The sequence below is a fragment of the Oncorhynchus kisutch genome, linkage group LG2 (genome assembly GCF_002021735.2).
Source record: "Oncorhynchus kisutch isolate 150728-3 linkage group LG2, Okis_V2, whole genome shotgun sequence".
Taxonomy (NCBI): Eukaryota; Metazoa; Chordata; class Actinopteri; order Salmoniformes; family Salmonidae; genus Oncorhynchus; species Oncorhynchus kisutch.
Genome location: NC_034175.2, coordinates 66,818,349 through 66,833,776, shown reverse-complemented (window position 1 = coordinate 66,833,776; position 15,428 = coordinate 66,818,349). Strand labels below are relative to the sequence as shown.

Here is a 15,428-nt window from a genome sequence, read left to right as displayed (position 1 = left end):
GGGGTGAGAAGAGGCCTGAGGGGTGATGAGAGTGCTGAGGGGTGATGAGAGGACTGAGGGGTGATGAGAGGACTGAGGGGTGATGAGAGGGCTGAGGGGTGATGAGAGGGCTGAGGGGTGATGAAAGGGCTGAGGGGTGATGAGAGGGCTGAGGGGTGATGAGAGGGCTGAGGGGTGATGAGAGGGGTGAGAAGAGGGCTGAGGGGTGATGAGAGTGCTGAGGGGTGATGAGAGGACTGAGGGGTGATGAGAGGACTGAGGGGTGATGAGAGGACTGAGGGGTGATGAGAGGGGTGAGAAGAGGGCTGAGGGGTGATGAGAGTGCTGAGGGGTGATGAGAGGACTGAGGGGTGATGAGAGGACTGAGGGGTGATGAGAGGACTGAGGGGTGATGAGAGGGGTGAGAAGAGGGCTGAGGGGTGATGAGAGTGCTGAGGGGTGATGAGAGGACTGAGGGGTGATGAGAGGGGTGAGAAGAGGGCTGAGGGGTGATGAGAGGGCTGAGGGTTGATGAGAGGGGTGAGGAGAGGGCTTGTAGGGTGTCTGCAAAATATGTAGATTGTGATAAACACACACACAAACACACAAACAGACAGACAGACAGACCATGGACAATGTGTGTGTGTGAATTCAAAGGTGTAATGATACAGCCGATACACAGTGTGAAACAGGTTCTTACTCTATTGTGGCTGTGATGTGTTTTGAGAGACAACCTGTCACTTCCTGACACATTGTGTGTATTGTACATCCACTTCTGTGTGTTTTGTGCATATTTGTGTGTGTGTGTGTGAGCATGTGTATGCCTGTGCATGTGGGTATGTGCACGTGTGTGTGTGCGTGTGTTTGCGACAATGTCCCTGAAGCATTGGTCTGCCAGAGGAAGGAAAGGGTTTGTGATGATCGGGGTGATAATCGTCGGGGTGATAATCGTCGGGGTGATAATCATCGGAGTGATTATAAGACAGGATAGTACACTGTACACTGTCTGTTCTATCTGAATACAGGAGCCCAGCGCTGAAGAGGAAGCCAACTGGTCAGCTACAGAGGGAGATCTGGCACTACACTGTCTGTTCTATCTGAATACAGGAGCCCAGCGCTGAAGAGGAAGCCAGCCGGCCAGCTACAGAGAGATAGATCTGGCACTACACTGTCTGTTCTATCTGAATACAGGAGCCCAGCGCTGAAGAGGAAGCCAGCCGGCCAGCTACAGAGAGAGAGATCTGGCACTACACTGTCTGTTCTATCTGAATACAGGAGCCCAGCGCTGAAGAGGAAGCCAGCTGGCCAGCTACAGAGGGAGATCTGGCACTACACTGTCTGTTCTATCTGAATACAGGAGCCCAGCGCTGAAGAGGAAGCCAGCCGGCCATCTACAGAGGGAGATCTGGCACTACACTGTCTGTTCTATCTGAATATAGGAGCCCAGCGCTGAAGAGGAAGCCAGCCGGCCAGCTACAGAGGGAGATCTGGCACTACACTGTCTGTTCTATCTGAATACAGGAGCCCAGCGCTGAAGAGGAAGCCAGCCGGCCAGCTACAGAGGGAGATCTGGCACTACACTGTCTGTTCTATCTGAATACAGGAGCCCAGCTCTGAAGAGGAAGCCAGCCGGCCAGCTACAGAGGGAGATCTGGCACTACACTGTCTGTTCTATCTGAATACAGGAGCCCAGCGCTGAAGAGGAAGCCAGCCGGCCAGCTACAGAGGGAGATCTGGCACTACACTGTCTGTTCTATCTGAATACAGGAGCCCAGCACTGAAGAGGAAGCCAGCCGGCCAGCTACAGAGGGAGATCTGGCACTACACTGTCTTTGCTCCAGTCCTCATCACATACAACTGATTAGATTGACTGACAAGAACAAAACATGTTAGGAGAAGTTATTTAGTATGAATCAATAATTCATGGCAGAAAGAAGTTTGTTTGTCTGTGTGCCAAGTCCATGCCGACTTTTGCGTCACCATTGAACAGGAAACAGGCTCTGGAAAAGGTCAGGCCTTATCTGTTCTGATCTGGTGTGTGTGTGTATGTGCGTATGTGTGTGTGTTTCAGTTGTCGTGGGCAGCCTAGCTGTTTGCGGAAGGAGGAGGTGCTTTCTGTACATTTGAGTGTCCATGCATACCGGGATCACTGACAGGTTTAGATACTTTTTAAATGTAATTTGATTGGTGGATTCAAATAAAGTATTGAGAGAGAGAGATGGACATTTAGATAGCAGAGAGATGGACATTTAGATAGAGATGTGTCAGAACAGCAGAGAGATGAACATGTAGATAGAGATGTCAGAACAGCAGAGAGATGAACATGTAGATAGAGATGTGTCAGAACAGCAGAGAGAGCTGTGTCAGAACAGCAGAGAGAGCTGTGTCAGAACAGCAGAGAGATGAACATTTAGATAGAGATGTGTCAGAACAGCAGAGAGATGAACATGTAGATAGAGATGTGTCAGAACAGCAGAGAGATGAACATGAGATGGACATGTAGATAGAGATGTGTCAGAAGACCAGAGAGATGAACATGTAGATAGAGATGTCAGAACAGCAGAGAGATGAACATGTAGATAGAGATGTGTCAGAACAGCAGAGAGATGAACATGTAGATAGAGCTGTGTCAGAACAGCAGAGAGATGAACATGTAGATAGAGATGTGTCAGAACAGCAGAGAGATGGACATGTAGATAGAGCTGTGTCAGAACAGCAGAGAGATGAACATGTAGATAGAGATGTGTCAGAACAGCAGAGAGATGAACATGTAGATAGAGATGTCAGAACAGCAGAGAGATGAACATGTAGATAGAGATGTGTCAGAACAGCAGAGAGAGCTGTGTCAGAACAGCAGAGAGATGAACATTTAGATAGAGATGTGTCAGAACAGCAGAGAGATGAACATGAGATGGACATGTAGATAGAGATGTGTCAGAAGACCAGAGAGATGAACATGTAGATAGAGATGTCAGAACAGCAGAGAGATGAACATGTAGATAGAGATGTGTCAGAACAGCAGAGAGATGAACATGTAGATAGAGCTGTGTCAGAACAGCAGAGAGATGAACATGAGATGGACATGTAGATAGAGCTGTGTCAGAACAGCAGAGAGATGGACATGTAGATAGAGATGTGTCAGAACAGCAGAGAGATGAACATGAGATGGACATGAAGATAGAGCTGTGTCAGAACAGCAGAGAGATGGACATGAGATGGACATGTAGATAGAGATGTGTCAGAACAGCAGAGAGATGGACATGTAGATAGAGATGTGTCAGAACAGCAGAGAGATGAACATGTAGATAGAGATGTGTCAGAACAGCAGAGAGATGAACATGTAGATAGAGATGTCAGAACAGCAGAGAGATGAACATGAGATGGACATGAAGGTAGAGCTGTGTCAGAACAGCAGAGAGATGAACATGAGATGGACATGAAGATAGAGCTGTGTAAGAACAGCAGCGAGATGGACATGTAGATATAGCTGTGTCAGAACAGCAGAGAGATGGACATGTAGATAGAGCTGTGTCAGAACAGCAGAGAGATGGACATGTAGATAGAGATGTGTCAGAACAGCAGAGAGATGGACATGAATATAGAGATGTGTCAGAACAGCAGAGAGATGAACATGTAGATAGAGATGTCAGAACAGCAGAGAGATGAACATGAGATGGACATGAAGATAGAGCTGAGTCAGAACAGCAGAGATGAACATGAGATGGACATGAAGATAGAGCTGTGTCAGAACAGCAGAGATATGGACATGAGATGGACATGTAGATAGAGATGTGTCAGAACAGCAGAGAGATGGACATGTAGATAGAGATATCAGAACAGCAGAGAGATGGACATGAGATGGACATGTAGATTGAGATGTGTCAGAACAGCAGAGAGATGAACATGTAGATAGACATGTGTCAGAACAGCAGAGAGATGAACATGTAGATAGAGATGTGTCAGAACAGCAGAGAGATGAACATGTAGATAGAGATGTCAGAACAGCAGAGAGATGGACATGAGATGGACATGTAGATAGAGATGTGTCAGAACAGCAGAGAGATGAACATGTAGATAGACATGTGTCAGAACAGCAGAGAGATGAACATGTAGATAGAGCTGTGTCAGAACAGCAGAGAGATGAAGATGTAGATAGAGATGTCAGAACAGCAGAGAGATGAACATGAGATGGACATGAAGATAGAGCTGAGTCAGAACAGCAGAGAGATGAACATGAGATGGACATGAAGATAGAGATGTGTCAGAACAGCAGAGAGACGAACATGTAGATAGAGATGTGTCAGAACAGCAGAGAGATGAACATGTAGATAGAGATGTCAGAACAGCAGAGAGATGAACATGAGATGGACATGAAGATAGAGATGTCAGAACAGCAGAGAGATGAACATGAGATGGACATGAAGATAGAGATGTGTCAGAACAGCAGAGAGATGGACATGTAGATAGAGATGTGTCAGAACAGCAGAGAGATGGACATGTAGATAGAGATGTGTCAGAACAGCAGAGAGATGAACATGTAGATAGAGATGTGTCAGAACAGCAGAGAGATGAACATAGATAGAGATGTGTCAGAACAGCAGAGAGATGGACATGTAGATAGAGATGTGTCAGAACAGCAGAGAGATGAACATGTAGATAGAGACGTGTCAGAACAGCAGAGAGATGAACATAGATAGAGATGTGTCAGAACAGCAGAGTGATGAACATAGATAGAGATGTGTCAGAACAGCAGAGAGATGGACAGGTAGATGGAGATGTGTCAGAACAGCAGAGAGATGGACATGTAGATAGAGATGTGTCAGAACAGCAGAGAGATAGACATGTAGATAGAGATGTGTCAGAACAGCAGAGAGATGGACATGTAGATAGAGATGTGTCAGAACAGCAGAGAGATGAACATGTAGATAGAGCTGTATCAGTACAGCAGAGAGATGAACATTTAGATAGAGATGTGTCAGAACAGCAGAGAGATGAACATGTAGATAGAGATGTGTCAGAACAGCAGAGAGATGAACATGAGATGGACATGAAGATAGAGCTGTGTCAGAACAGCAGAGAGATGGACATGAGATGGACATGTAGATAGAGATGTGTCAGAACAGCAGAGAGATGGACATGTAGATAGAGATGTGTCAGAACAGCAGAGAGATGAACATGTAGATAGAGATGTGTCAGAACAGCAGAGAGATGAACATGTAGATAGAGATGTGTCAGAACAGCAGAGAGATGAACATGTAGATAGAGATGTGTCAGAACAGCAGAGAGAGCTGTGTCAGAACAGCAGAGAGATGAACATTTAGATAGAGATGTGTCAGAACAGCAGAGAGATGAACATGAGATGGACATGTAGATAGAGATGTGTCAGAAGACCAGAGAGATGAACATGTAGATAGAGATGTGTCAGAACAGCAGAGAGATGAACATGTAGATAGAGATGTGTCAGAACAGCAGAGAGATGAACATGTAGATAGAGATGTGTCAGAACAGCAGAGAGATGGACAGGTAGATAGAGATGTGTCAGAACAGCAGAGAGTTGGACATGTAGATAGAGATGTGTCAGAACAGCAGATAGATGGACATGTAGATAGAGATGTGTCAGAACAGCAGAGAGATGAACATGTAGATAGAGATGTGTCAGAACAGCAGAGAGATGAACATGTAGATAGAGATGTGTCAGAACAGCAGAGAGATGAACATGTAGATAGAGATGTGTCAGAACAGCAGAGAGAGCTGTGTCAGAACAGCAGAGAGATGAACATTTAGATAGAGATGTGTCAGAACAGCAAAGAGATGAACATGAGATGGACATGTAGATAGAGATGTGTCAGAAGACCAGAGAGATGAACATGTAGATAGAGATGTGTCAGAACAGCAGAGAGATGAACATGTATATAGAGATGTGTCAGAACAGCAGAGAGATGAACATGTAGATAGAGATGTGTCAGAACAGCAGAGAGAGATGGACAGGTAGATAGAGATGTGTCAGAACAGCAGAGAGTTGGACATGTAGATAGAGATGTGTCAGAACAGCAGAGAGATAGACATGTAGATAGAGATGTGTCAGAACAGCAGAGAGATGCACATGTAGATAGAGATGTGTCAGAACAGCAGAGAGATGAACATGTAGATAGAGATGTGTCAGAAAAGCAGAGAGATTTACATGAGATGGACATGTAGATAGAGATGTGTCAGAACAGCAGAGAGATGAACATGAGATGGACATGAAGATAGAGCTGTGTCAGAACAGCAGAGAGATGGACATGTAGATAGAGATGTGTCAGAACAGCAGAGAGATGAACATGAGATGGACATGAAGATAGAGCTGTGTCAGAACAGCAGAGAGATGAACATGAGATGGACATGAAGATAGAGATGTGTCAGAACAGCAGAGAGATGAACATGTAGATAGAGATGTGTCAGAACAGCAGAGAGATGAACATAGATAGAGATGTGTCAGAACAGCAGAGAGATGGACATGTAGATAGAGATGTGTTAGAACAGCAGAGAGATGAACATGTAGATAGAGACGTGTCAGAACAGCAGAGAGATGAACATAGATAGAGATGTGTCAGAACAGCAGAGTGATGAACATAGATAGAGATGTGTCAGAACAGTAGAGAGATGGACATGTAGATAGAGATGTGTCAGAACAGCAGAGAGATGAACATGTAGATAGAGACGTGTCAGAACAGCAGAGAGATGAACATAGATAGAGATGTGTCAGAACAGCAGAGTGATGAACATAGATAGAGATGTGTCAGAACAGCAGAGAGATGGACAGGTAGATGGACATGTAGATAGAGATGTGTCAGAACAGCAGAGAGATGGACATGTAGATAGAGATGTGTCAGAACAGCAGAGAGATGCACATGTAGATAGAGATGTGTCAGAACAGCAGAGAGATGGACATGAGATGGACATTTAGATAGAGATGTGTCAGAACAGCAGAGAGATGAACATGTAGATAGACATGTGTCAGAACAGCAGAGAGATGAACATGTAGATAGAGATGTGTCAGAACAGCAGAGAGATGAACATGTAGATAGAGATGTCAGAACAGCAGAGAGATGGACATGAGATGGACATGTAGATAGAGATGTGTCAGAACAGCAGAGAGATGAACATGTAGATAGACATGTGTCAGAACAGCAGAGAGATGAACATGTAGATAGAGCTGTGTCAGAACAGCAGAGAGATGAAGATGTAGATAGAGATGTCAGAACAGCAGAGAGATGAACATGAGATGGACATGAAGATAGAGCTGAGTCAGAACAGCAGAGAGATGAACATGAGATGGACATGAAGATAGAGATGTGTCAGAACAGCAGAGAGACGAACATGTAGATAGAGATGTGTCAGAACAGCAGAGAGATGAACATGTAGATAGAGATGTCAGAACAGCAGAGAGATGAACATGAGATGAACATGAAGATAGAGATGTGTCAGAACAGCAGAGAGATGGACATGTAGATAGAGATGTGTCAGAACAGCAGAGAGATGAACATGTAGATAGAGATGTGTCAGAACAGCAGAGAGATGAACATAGATAGAGATGTGTCAGAACAGCAGAGAGATGGACATGTAGATAGAGATGTGTCAGAACAGCAGAGAGATGAACATGTAGATAGAGACGTGTCAGAACAGCAGAGAGATGAACATAGATAGAGATGTGTCAGAACAGCAGAGTGATGAACATAGATAGAGATGTGTCAGAACAGCAGAGAGATGGACATGTAGATAGAGATGTGTATACACACACACACACACACACACACACACACACACACACACACACACACACACACACACACACACACACACACACACACACACATGGTAAAGCTTAACTAAATCAAAGTAAACATTTCATTCCCCTCTCTTCTCCATAAACACTTTCCCCACAACTCCAGAGGGCAAGTGTTCCTTCTCTCTACTCCTCCTTTCACTTCATTATCTCGCCTCTCCTCCCTCTCAGTCACCAAGGACACCGATTCATCCCTCGTTCCTCATCCCTCCTCTCAAAACAACAAGCCTTCCCGGGAGAGGGAGCAGGTAGATGGCAACACAGTGACTAGGGTCTGGTTTCAATAATGAACTATTTTCGCATAGAGGAACTATGTCATGCCTACGTCCAGGGACTCTCCCAACAAATCACGAGGCAGACATGCCAGAACGTCGCGATTCAAAACCTTTGTAGTGATTTTAGTTAAGGTAGTTGATGCAAACCAACCATTTACGAAATGCAGTCATCAAAAATAACCTTTGTGATCTCCATCCTGCTAGCTACTATTTAGTATTTTATTCAAGCTGATAAAGTAGTGACGTAGGCAGTGACATAGTGCCTCTATGACAACAGAGTTTATCGTTAAAACCAGACCCTAGTCACCATGTTGCTCTCTCTCTCTCCTCTCTCTCTGTTTCCTCTCTCCCACTCTGTCTGCTCCTCCTTCGCTCTTTCTCTCTCCTTCCTCTCTCTCTCTCTGATCTCCTACCACTCCCTATTTCTCTCTCCTTCCTCTCTCTCTCTGATCTCCTACCACTCCCTATTTCTCTCTCCTTCCTCTCTCTCTCTGATCTCCTACCACTCCCTATTTCTCTCTCTCCCTTCTCTTTTTCTCTCTTTCCTGTGTTTGTCTTCTGGCTAGGAACAGGTAGAATGGGAACCGCACAGTGAGACTTACTTCCAGAAAGCAGGCTACAATCAGACAGGCTACAGTCAGACATTGCTCTGTTACAGTCAGACAGGCTACAGTCAGACATTGCTCTGTTACAGTCAGACAGGCTACAGTCAGACATTGCTCTGTTACAGTCAGACAGGCTACAGTCAGACATTGCTCTGTTACAGTCGGACAAGCTACAGTCAGATATTGCTCTGTTACAGTCAGACAGGCTACAGTCAGGCATTGCTCTGTTACAGTCAGACAGGCTACAGTCAGACATTGCTCTGTTACAGTCAGACAGGCAACAGCCAGACAGGCTACAGTCAGGCATTGCTCTGTTACAGTCAGACAGGGAACAGTCAGACATTTCTCAGTTACAGTCAGACATTTCTCAGTTACAGTCAGACATTTCTCTGTTACAGTCAGACAGGCTACAGTCAGACATTGCTCTGTTACAGTCAGACAGGCAACATTCAGACATTACTCTGTTACAGTCAGACAGGCTACAGTCAGACATTGCTCTGTTACAGTCAGACAGGCAACAGTCAGACATTACTCTGTTACAGTCAGACAGGCAACAGTCAGACATTTCTCAGTTACAGTCAGACATTTCTCTGTTACAGTCAGACAGGCTACAGTCAGACATTGCTCTGTTACAGTCAGACAGGCAACAGTCAGACATTACTCTGTTACAGTCAGACAGGCTACAGTCAGACATTGCTCTGTTACAGTCAGACAGGCAACAGTCAGACAGGCAACAGTCAGACATTACTCTGTTACAGTCAGACAGGCAACAGTCAGACATTTCTCAGTTACAGTCAGACATTGCTCTGTTACAGTCAGACAGGCAACAGTCAGACAGGCAACAGTCAGGCATTGCTCTGTTACAGTCAGACAGGCTACAGTCAGACATTGCTCTGTTACAGTCAGACAGGCAACATTCAGACATTACTCTGTTACAGTCAGACAGGCTACAGTCAGACATTGCTCTGTTACAGTCAGACAGGCAACAGTCAGACATTACTCTGTTACAGTCAGACAGGCAACAGTCAGACATTTCTCAGTTACAGTCAGACATTTCTCTGTTACAGTCAGACAGGCTACAGTCAGACATTGCTCTGTTACAGTCAGACAGGCAACAGTCAGACATTACTCTGTTACAGTCAGACAGGCTACAGTCAGACATTGCTCTGTTACAGTCAGACAGGCAACAGTCAGACAGGCAACAGTCAGACATTACTCTGTTACAGTCAGACAGGCAACAGTCAGACATTTCTCAGTTACAGTCAGACATTGCTCTGTTACAGTCAGACAGGCAACAGTCAGACAGGCAACAGTCAGGCATTGCTCTGTTACAGTCAGACAGGCTACAGTCAGACATTGCTCTGTTACAGTCAGACAGGCAACAGTCAGACAGGCAACAGTCAGGCATTGCTCTGTTACAGTCAGACAGGCAACAGTCAGGCATTGCTCTGTTACAGTCAGACAGGCAACAGTCAGGCATTGCTCTGTTACAGTCAGACAGGCTCCAGTCAGACAGGCTACAGTCAGACATGTTCAGTTCAGCAAACAAAAACAACACAGATTCCCCCAAATGCCTGTTACTAAAAGCCTCAGGGCAACCCCCAATAAGAGGACAGGAGAGAGTGTAACAGATAATACCACACACATTTGTTCCAGCCCAGCACTAACCCATCTGATTCAACTAGTGCAGAGCGGCGTAGATCAGTGCAGTAGTTATGGTGGTCCTGTAGGGTGAGAGTATAAAGTAAACCATCTCTTACCCCTAGAATATCTTTGGAACAGCCGTTACGCTCACTTCCTGTGACCTGTGTGAGGACAGACATTTTTTGAGAAAAGTCCTATAGATATAGAAGCATCCACTAAGGTACAGTATAACATCTACACTGCTAAAAATATGAAGGTGTTGTGGAGGTCTATACCAATGATTAATATATACACTAGAAGACTAATAGGGGGTGCTGTGTTGAAGCCTCCATCTTGGCTCTCCCAAACCATCGTAAGAAATATTCTGGAAGCTGTGGAAATGCATTTATTAATGTCTACATTTGTTTTTGTCACAAATATTCTCCACTACTTTAACAAAAGTATGTGGACACCTGCTTGTCGAACATCTCATTCCAAAATCATGGGCATTAATATGGAGTCCCCCCCCCCCTGCTGCTATATAATAGCCTCCACTCTTCTGGGAAGGCTTTCCACCAAATGTTGGAACATTGCTGCGGGGACTTGCGTCCATTCAGCCATAAGAGCGTTAGTGAGATCGGGCACTGGTGGGGCGATTAGGTCTGGCAGTATGTCAGTGTTCGCAGTCGGTGTTCCGGTGTTCCAATTCATCCCAAAGGTGTTCGATGGGGTTGAGATCAGGGCTCTGTTCAGGTCAGTCAAGTTCTTCCATACCGATCTCGAAAAACCATTTTTGTATGGACTTCTCTTTGTACACGGGAGCATTGTCATGCTGAAACAGGAAAGGTCCTTCCCCAAACTGTTGCCACAAAGTTGAAAGCATTAAGATTTCCCTTCACGTTGCTTCCAGAGGCAGTTTAGAACTCGGTAGTGAGTGTTGCTTCCAGAGGCAGTTTGGAACTCGGTAGTGAGTGTTGCTTCCAGAGGCAGTTTGGAACTCGGTAGTGAGTGTTGCTTCCAGAGGCAGTTTAGAACTCGGTAGTGAGTGTTGCTTCCAGAGGCAGTTTGGAACTCGGTAGTGAGTGTTGCTTCCAGAGGCTGTTTGGAACTCGGTAGTGAGTGTTGCTTCCAGAGGCAGTTTAGAACTTGGTAGTGAGTGTTGCTTCCAGAGGCAATTTGTAACTCGGTAGTGAGTGTTGCTTACAGAGGCAGTTTAGAACTCGGTAGTGAGTGTTGCTTCCAGAGGCAGTTTGGAACTCGGTAGTGAGTGTTGCTTCCAGAGGCAGTTTGGAACTCGGTAGTGAGTGTTGCAACCGAGGACAGTGCACTTCAGTGGTCCCGTTCTGTGTGGTCTAACACTTCGCGGCTGAGCCATTGTTGCTTCACTTCACAATAGCATCACTTACACTTGACTGGGGCAGCTCTAGCAGGGCATATGTTTGGAGAGAGAGAGAGAGAGACACTCAGTGAGCATAGCCGTGCTATTGAGAAAGGCCGCCACAGTCAGACATGGCTCTCAAGAGAAAACAGGCTATGTGCTCACTCTCTAGTCCTTTTTACTGCCTCTCATATTCTGTGGGCACTGTTTTCTATGTACTCATTATCTATCTTCCAGATAATTAGGCCACAAATTGTATGAACTGACTAGTTGGAAAGGTGGCATCCTATGATGGTGCCACTTTGCAGATCACTGAGCTCTTTAGTAAGGACACTCTACTGCCAGTGTTTGTCTATGGAGACTGCATGGCTGTGTGCTTGGTTTTATACACCTGTCAGCAACGGGTGTGGCTGAAATAGCCGAATCCACTCATTTGAAGGGGTGTCCATATACTTGTGTGTATATATAGTGTATTACAGACACCTAATGCATACTTTTTAAGTTATATTATCTGAGCTAAACATAAAAATTAAAATATAGATTTTTGTAAGTTCTAATGTTAAGTGAATTTTGTCCTTGACACATTGAATTGACATACTGTAGAATTCCATTCATTCCTATGGAGAACTGCTCCTTCTGGGGAATGCCAATATGGCCGACCGGTGGCTTCAGAGCCTCTCACTGGTGGCCAATACACAGCATTAGCAATCTAGGGTTTATATACATCATTGGTCTATACAGTGGTGGTCTTTCAGTAACCAATGAGAATGCCTTGATATATATAGATTGTGAAACCAAACCAGAGCATGTGACCCTACATCAGTATGACTCTTGCTCATCTGTTTGTTGTGTTTGGCCCAAGTAAAGCTAATCTGCAGACACACACACCCATCTTTATCATCAACTATAACACACACACACACACACACACACACACACACACACACACACACACACACACACACACACACACACACACACACACACACACACACACACACACCTGTGAGACAGAGCAATGCATGTCTGCCACCACCATTTCCTGTTCCAGATGCTGCATATAGAGACAGAGAGAAAAAGAAAGAATGAGAGAAAGAGAGAGAGAGACTCAGTGAGCATAGCCTTGCTATTGAGAGAGGCCACCGTAGGCAGACCTGCCTCTCAAGAGAAGACAGGCTATGTGCACACTGCCCACAAAATGAGATGGAAACTGAGCTGCACTTCCTAACCTCCTGCCAAATATATGACAATATTTGAGACACATATTTCCCACAGAATACACAGATCCACAAAGAATTCAAAAACAAGCCCGATTTTGATAAACTCCCATATCTACTGGGTGAAATACCACAATGTGCCATCACAGCAGCAAGATTTGTGACCTGTTTCCACAAGAAAAGGGCAGGAACAAGCACATTGTAAATACAACCCATATTTATTGTTAATGTATTTTCCCTTTTGTACATCGTTACGACACTGTATATAGACATAATATGACATTTGAAATGTCTTTATTCCTTTGGAACTTTTGTGAGTGTAATGTTTACTGTTGTTTAATTTGTATTATTTATTTAACTTTGTATATTATCTACTTCACTTGCTTTGGCAATGTAAACATATACTTCCCATGCCAATAAAGCCCTTAAATTTAATTGAGAGAGAGAGACAGAGAGAAAGAAATAGAGAAGAGAGAAATACAAAGAGAGAGAGACAGACATTTGGTAGATCGCCCCCTTTACTGCCTCACTCTGTCCTTCTCTCTAACCCCCTTTACTGCCTCACTCTGTCCTTCTCTCTAACCCCCTTTACTGCCTCACTCTGTCCTTCTCTCTAACCCCCTTTACTGCCTCACTCTGTCCTTCTCTCTAACCCCCTTTACAGCCTCCCTCTGTCCTTCTCTCAAACCCCCTTTACTGCCTCCCTCTGTCCTTCTCTCAAACCCCCTTTACTGCCTCACTCTGTCCTTCTCTCTAACCCCCTTTACTGCCTCACTCTGTCCTTCTCTCTAACCCCCTTTACTGCCTCCCTCTGTCCTTCTCTCTAACCCCCTTTACTGCCTCACTCTGTCCTTCTCTCTAACCCCCTTTACTGCCTCCCTCTGACCTTCTCTCTAACCCCCTTTACTGCCTCCCTCTCTCTTTCTCTCTAACCCCCTTTACTAGCCTATCTAACTCTGTGGGCACTGTGTTCTATGTACTCTCTCTCTCTCTCTATGAGTAACTTCACTGTCTGACTGCGTAATCAGCGCAGCACTGGCATGAAGGTGTGATGTGTGTGTACGTGCAGCCCTGTCATCGAACACAATGCTGAAAGTGTAGCCATAGGAGACTATAAGTGTCCTTGTGCATAATGCATCTATTAACAGTAGCATCAGCAGCCTACAGTAATGGTGGTGTAACTCTCCAGACACACACCGTGGTCTCCAGTGCCCAAACCAACCACAACCCATCACAACACCTGCAAACAAACAGCATGCAAGCCAACTATTCTCCCACCACCTGTGACCTGTGGCCAATAGGCCGAGGTGACAGATTCACCAGGATCAACTTGCAGTGCAGCTTGATTTGAGAGTCTTTCTAAATATCGACCGTTTCTTTCTATATTTAGAACAGAGCATGCTTGGATCTAAACCGAAAACAAAAGGTTGCGCTTGGCCTGTCAGCGACGGAAATTGGTTTAACCGTCACTAACCACAAGAGTCCTAACCTGATTTTACATCTCATCGTGACAATGCAGTCTACTGTATAAATCACTATAACATTTCAAACCATTTTAATTGTTGCTTTGTATTTGCAATACATCCTACACTAGCTTTGTGCATTAAGCATATTTCATCGTTAATTGTGTTTTCAAAATAAAGGTTGTCTAGTTAAATAAAGGTTAAATATATTAAATATGTTTTTTAAATAATAATTTGCAAATGAGAAATGAAATGCAATAGCCGTCCATTTTTTTAATAAAAGTTCCAATAAATTATATTAGACTACAAAATAGTAAGTTTACGCTTCAAGTTAAACAAAGAAAACCAAAACAACGTAATGTATCTCTTCTCACCTGAGATGCGCAACGAATCAGTGAACACACGATGGAAAGTTTTCCCGTGCCGCGGAGGACTGTAGGCATGTTTGGTCACTGGTCCTCTCCATCCGTTCATCGCACAGAAGACGCACTGTGCAAGCACAAATCGGTACAAATGCCAAACATCCCCGTTCTACCGCCAGAGAGCGAACAGCGTCACCAGCTCAACTGGAGAGAGTCACGGATTCGGTGTCGTCTTGGGAGTGAACGAGCGTGCGTGCGCTGTGCGTGGGCGTACCAGGGGATTCGCATGACAGAGCTTCGCGCTAGAAAACATGGCATACACATCGGTAATATGTTCAGGCATGAAGTTCAAACATAGGCGAGGAGCGCTGTTATATGAGCCACTGACTAGCCTGCTGACCAGGCTGCCCCTACACACCCACATCAATGACCCACACGCACAAACGGAAACAATGTCGCGCACACTCCTCCTTATGCGTTTTTGAATGGTAGTGCACAATTCACCGTGCACTCAATGTACAATCTCTACAGAAGTGACTTTCTGTTCAATTGTTGTTTTGCGCTCTTCGCATCCTGTAATCATGCATGTAATCATTAGCGCTAATGCACTCTGCTGGAGTCGCTGTCTGCAACACTGAGAGGCGGCACGGCGGGTCTGTGTTGTGTGGAGTTTGTGTTGTTCTAATGAAATATGACTCATG

General features: G+C 44.9%; 1 protein-coding gene across 3 annotated transcripts in view; it reads right to left on the bottom strand.

Moving 5' to 3' along the window:
- Nucleotides 1–15,083, bottom strand: part of LOC109870350 (AF4/FMR2 family member 3) — a 38,683-nt gene extending 23,600 nt beyond the window's left edge. Inside the window, exons 1-3 of one of the 3 annotated variants that reach the window (XM_031800140.1) lie at nt 14,740–15,083; nt 12,689–12,739; nt 10,445–10,489 (exon numbers count right to left, since the gene is read on the bottom strand). In XM_031800140.1, coding sequence (XP_031656000.1) covers nt 10,445–10,489; nt 12,689–12,739; nt 14,740–14,808 — 165 coding nt within the window. In that variant the 5' untranslated portion in view covers nt 14,809–15,083. The remainder of the gene's footprint in view (nt 1–10,444; nt 10,490–12,688; nt 12,740–14,739) is intronic. The other 2 variants (XM_031800142.1, XM_031800146.1) reach the window with 2 other exon arrangements.
- Nucleotides 15,084–15,428: the final 345 nt, after the last annotated feature.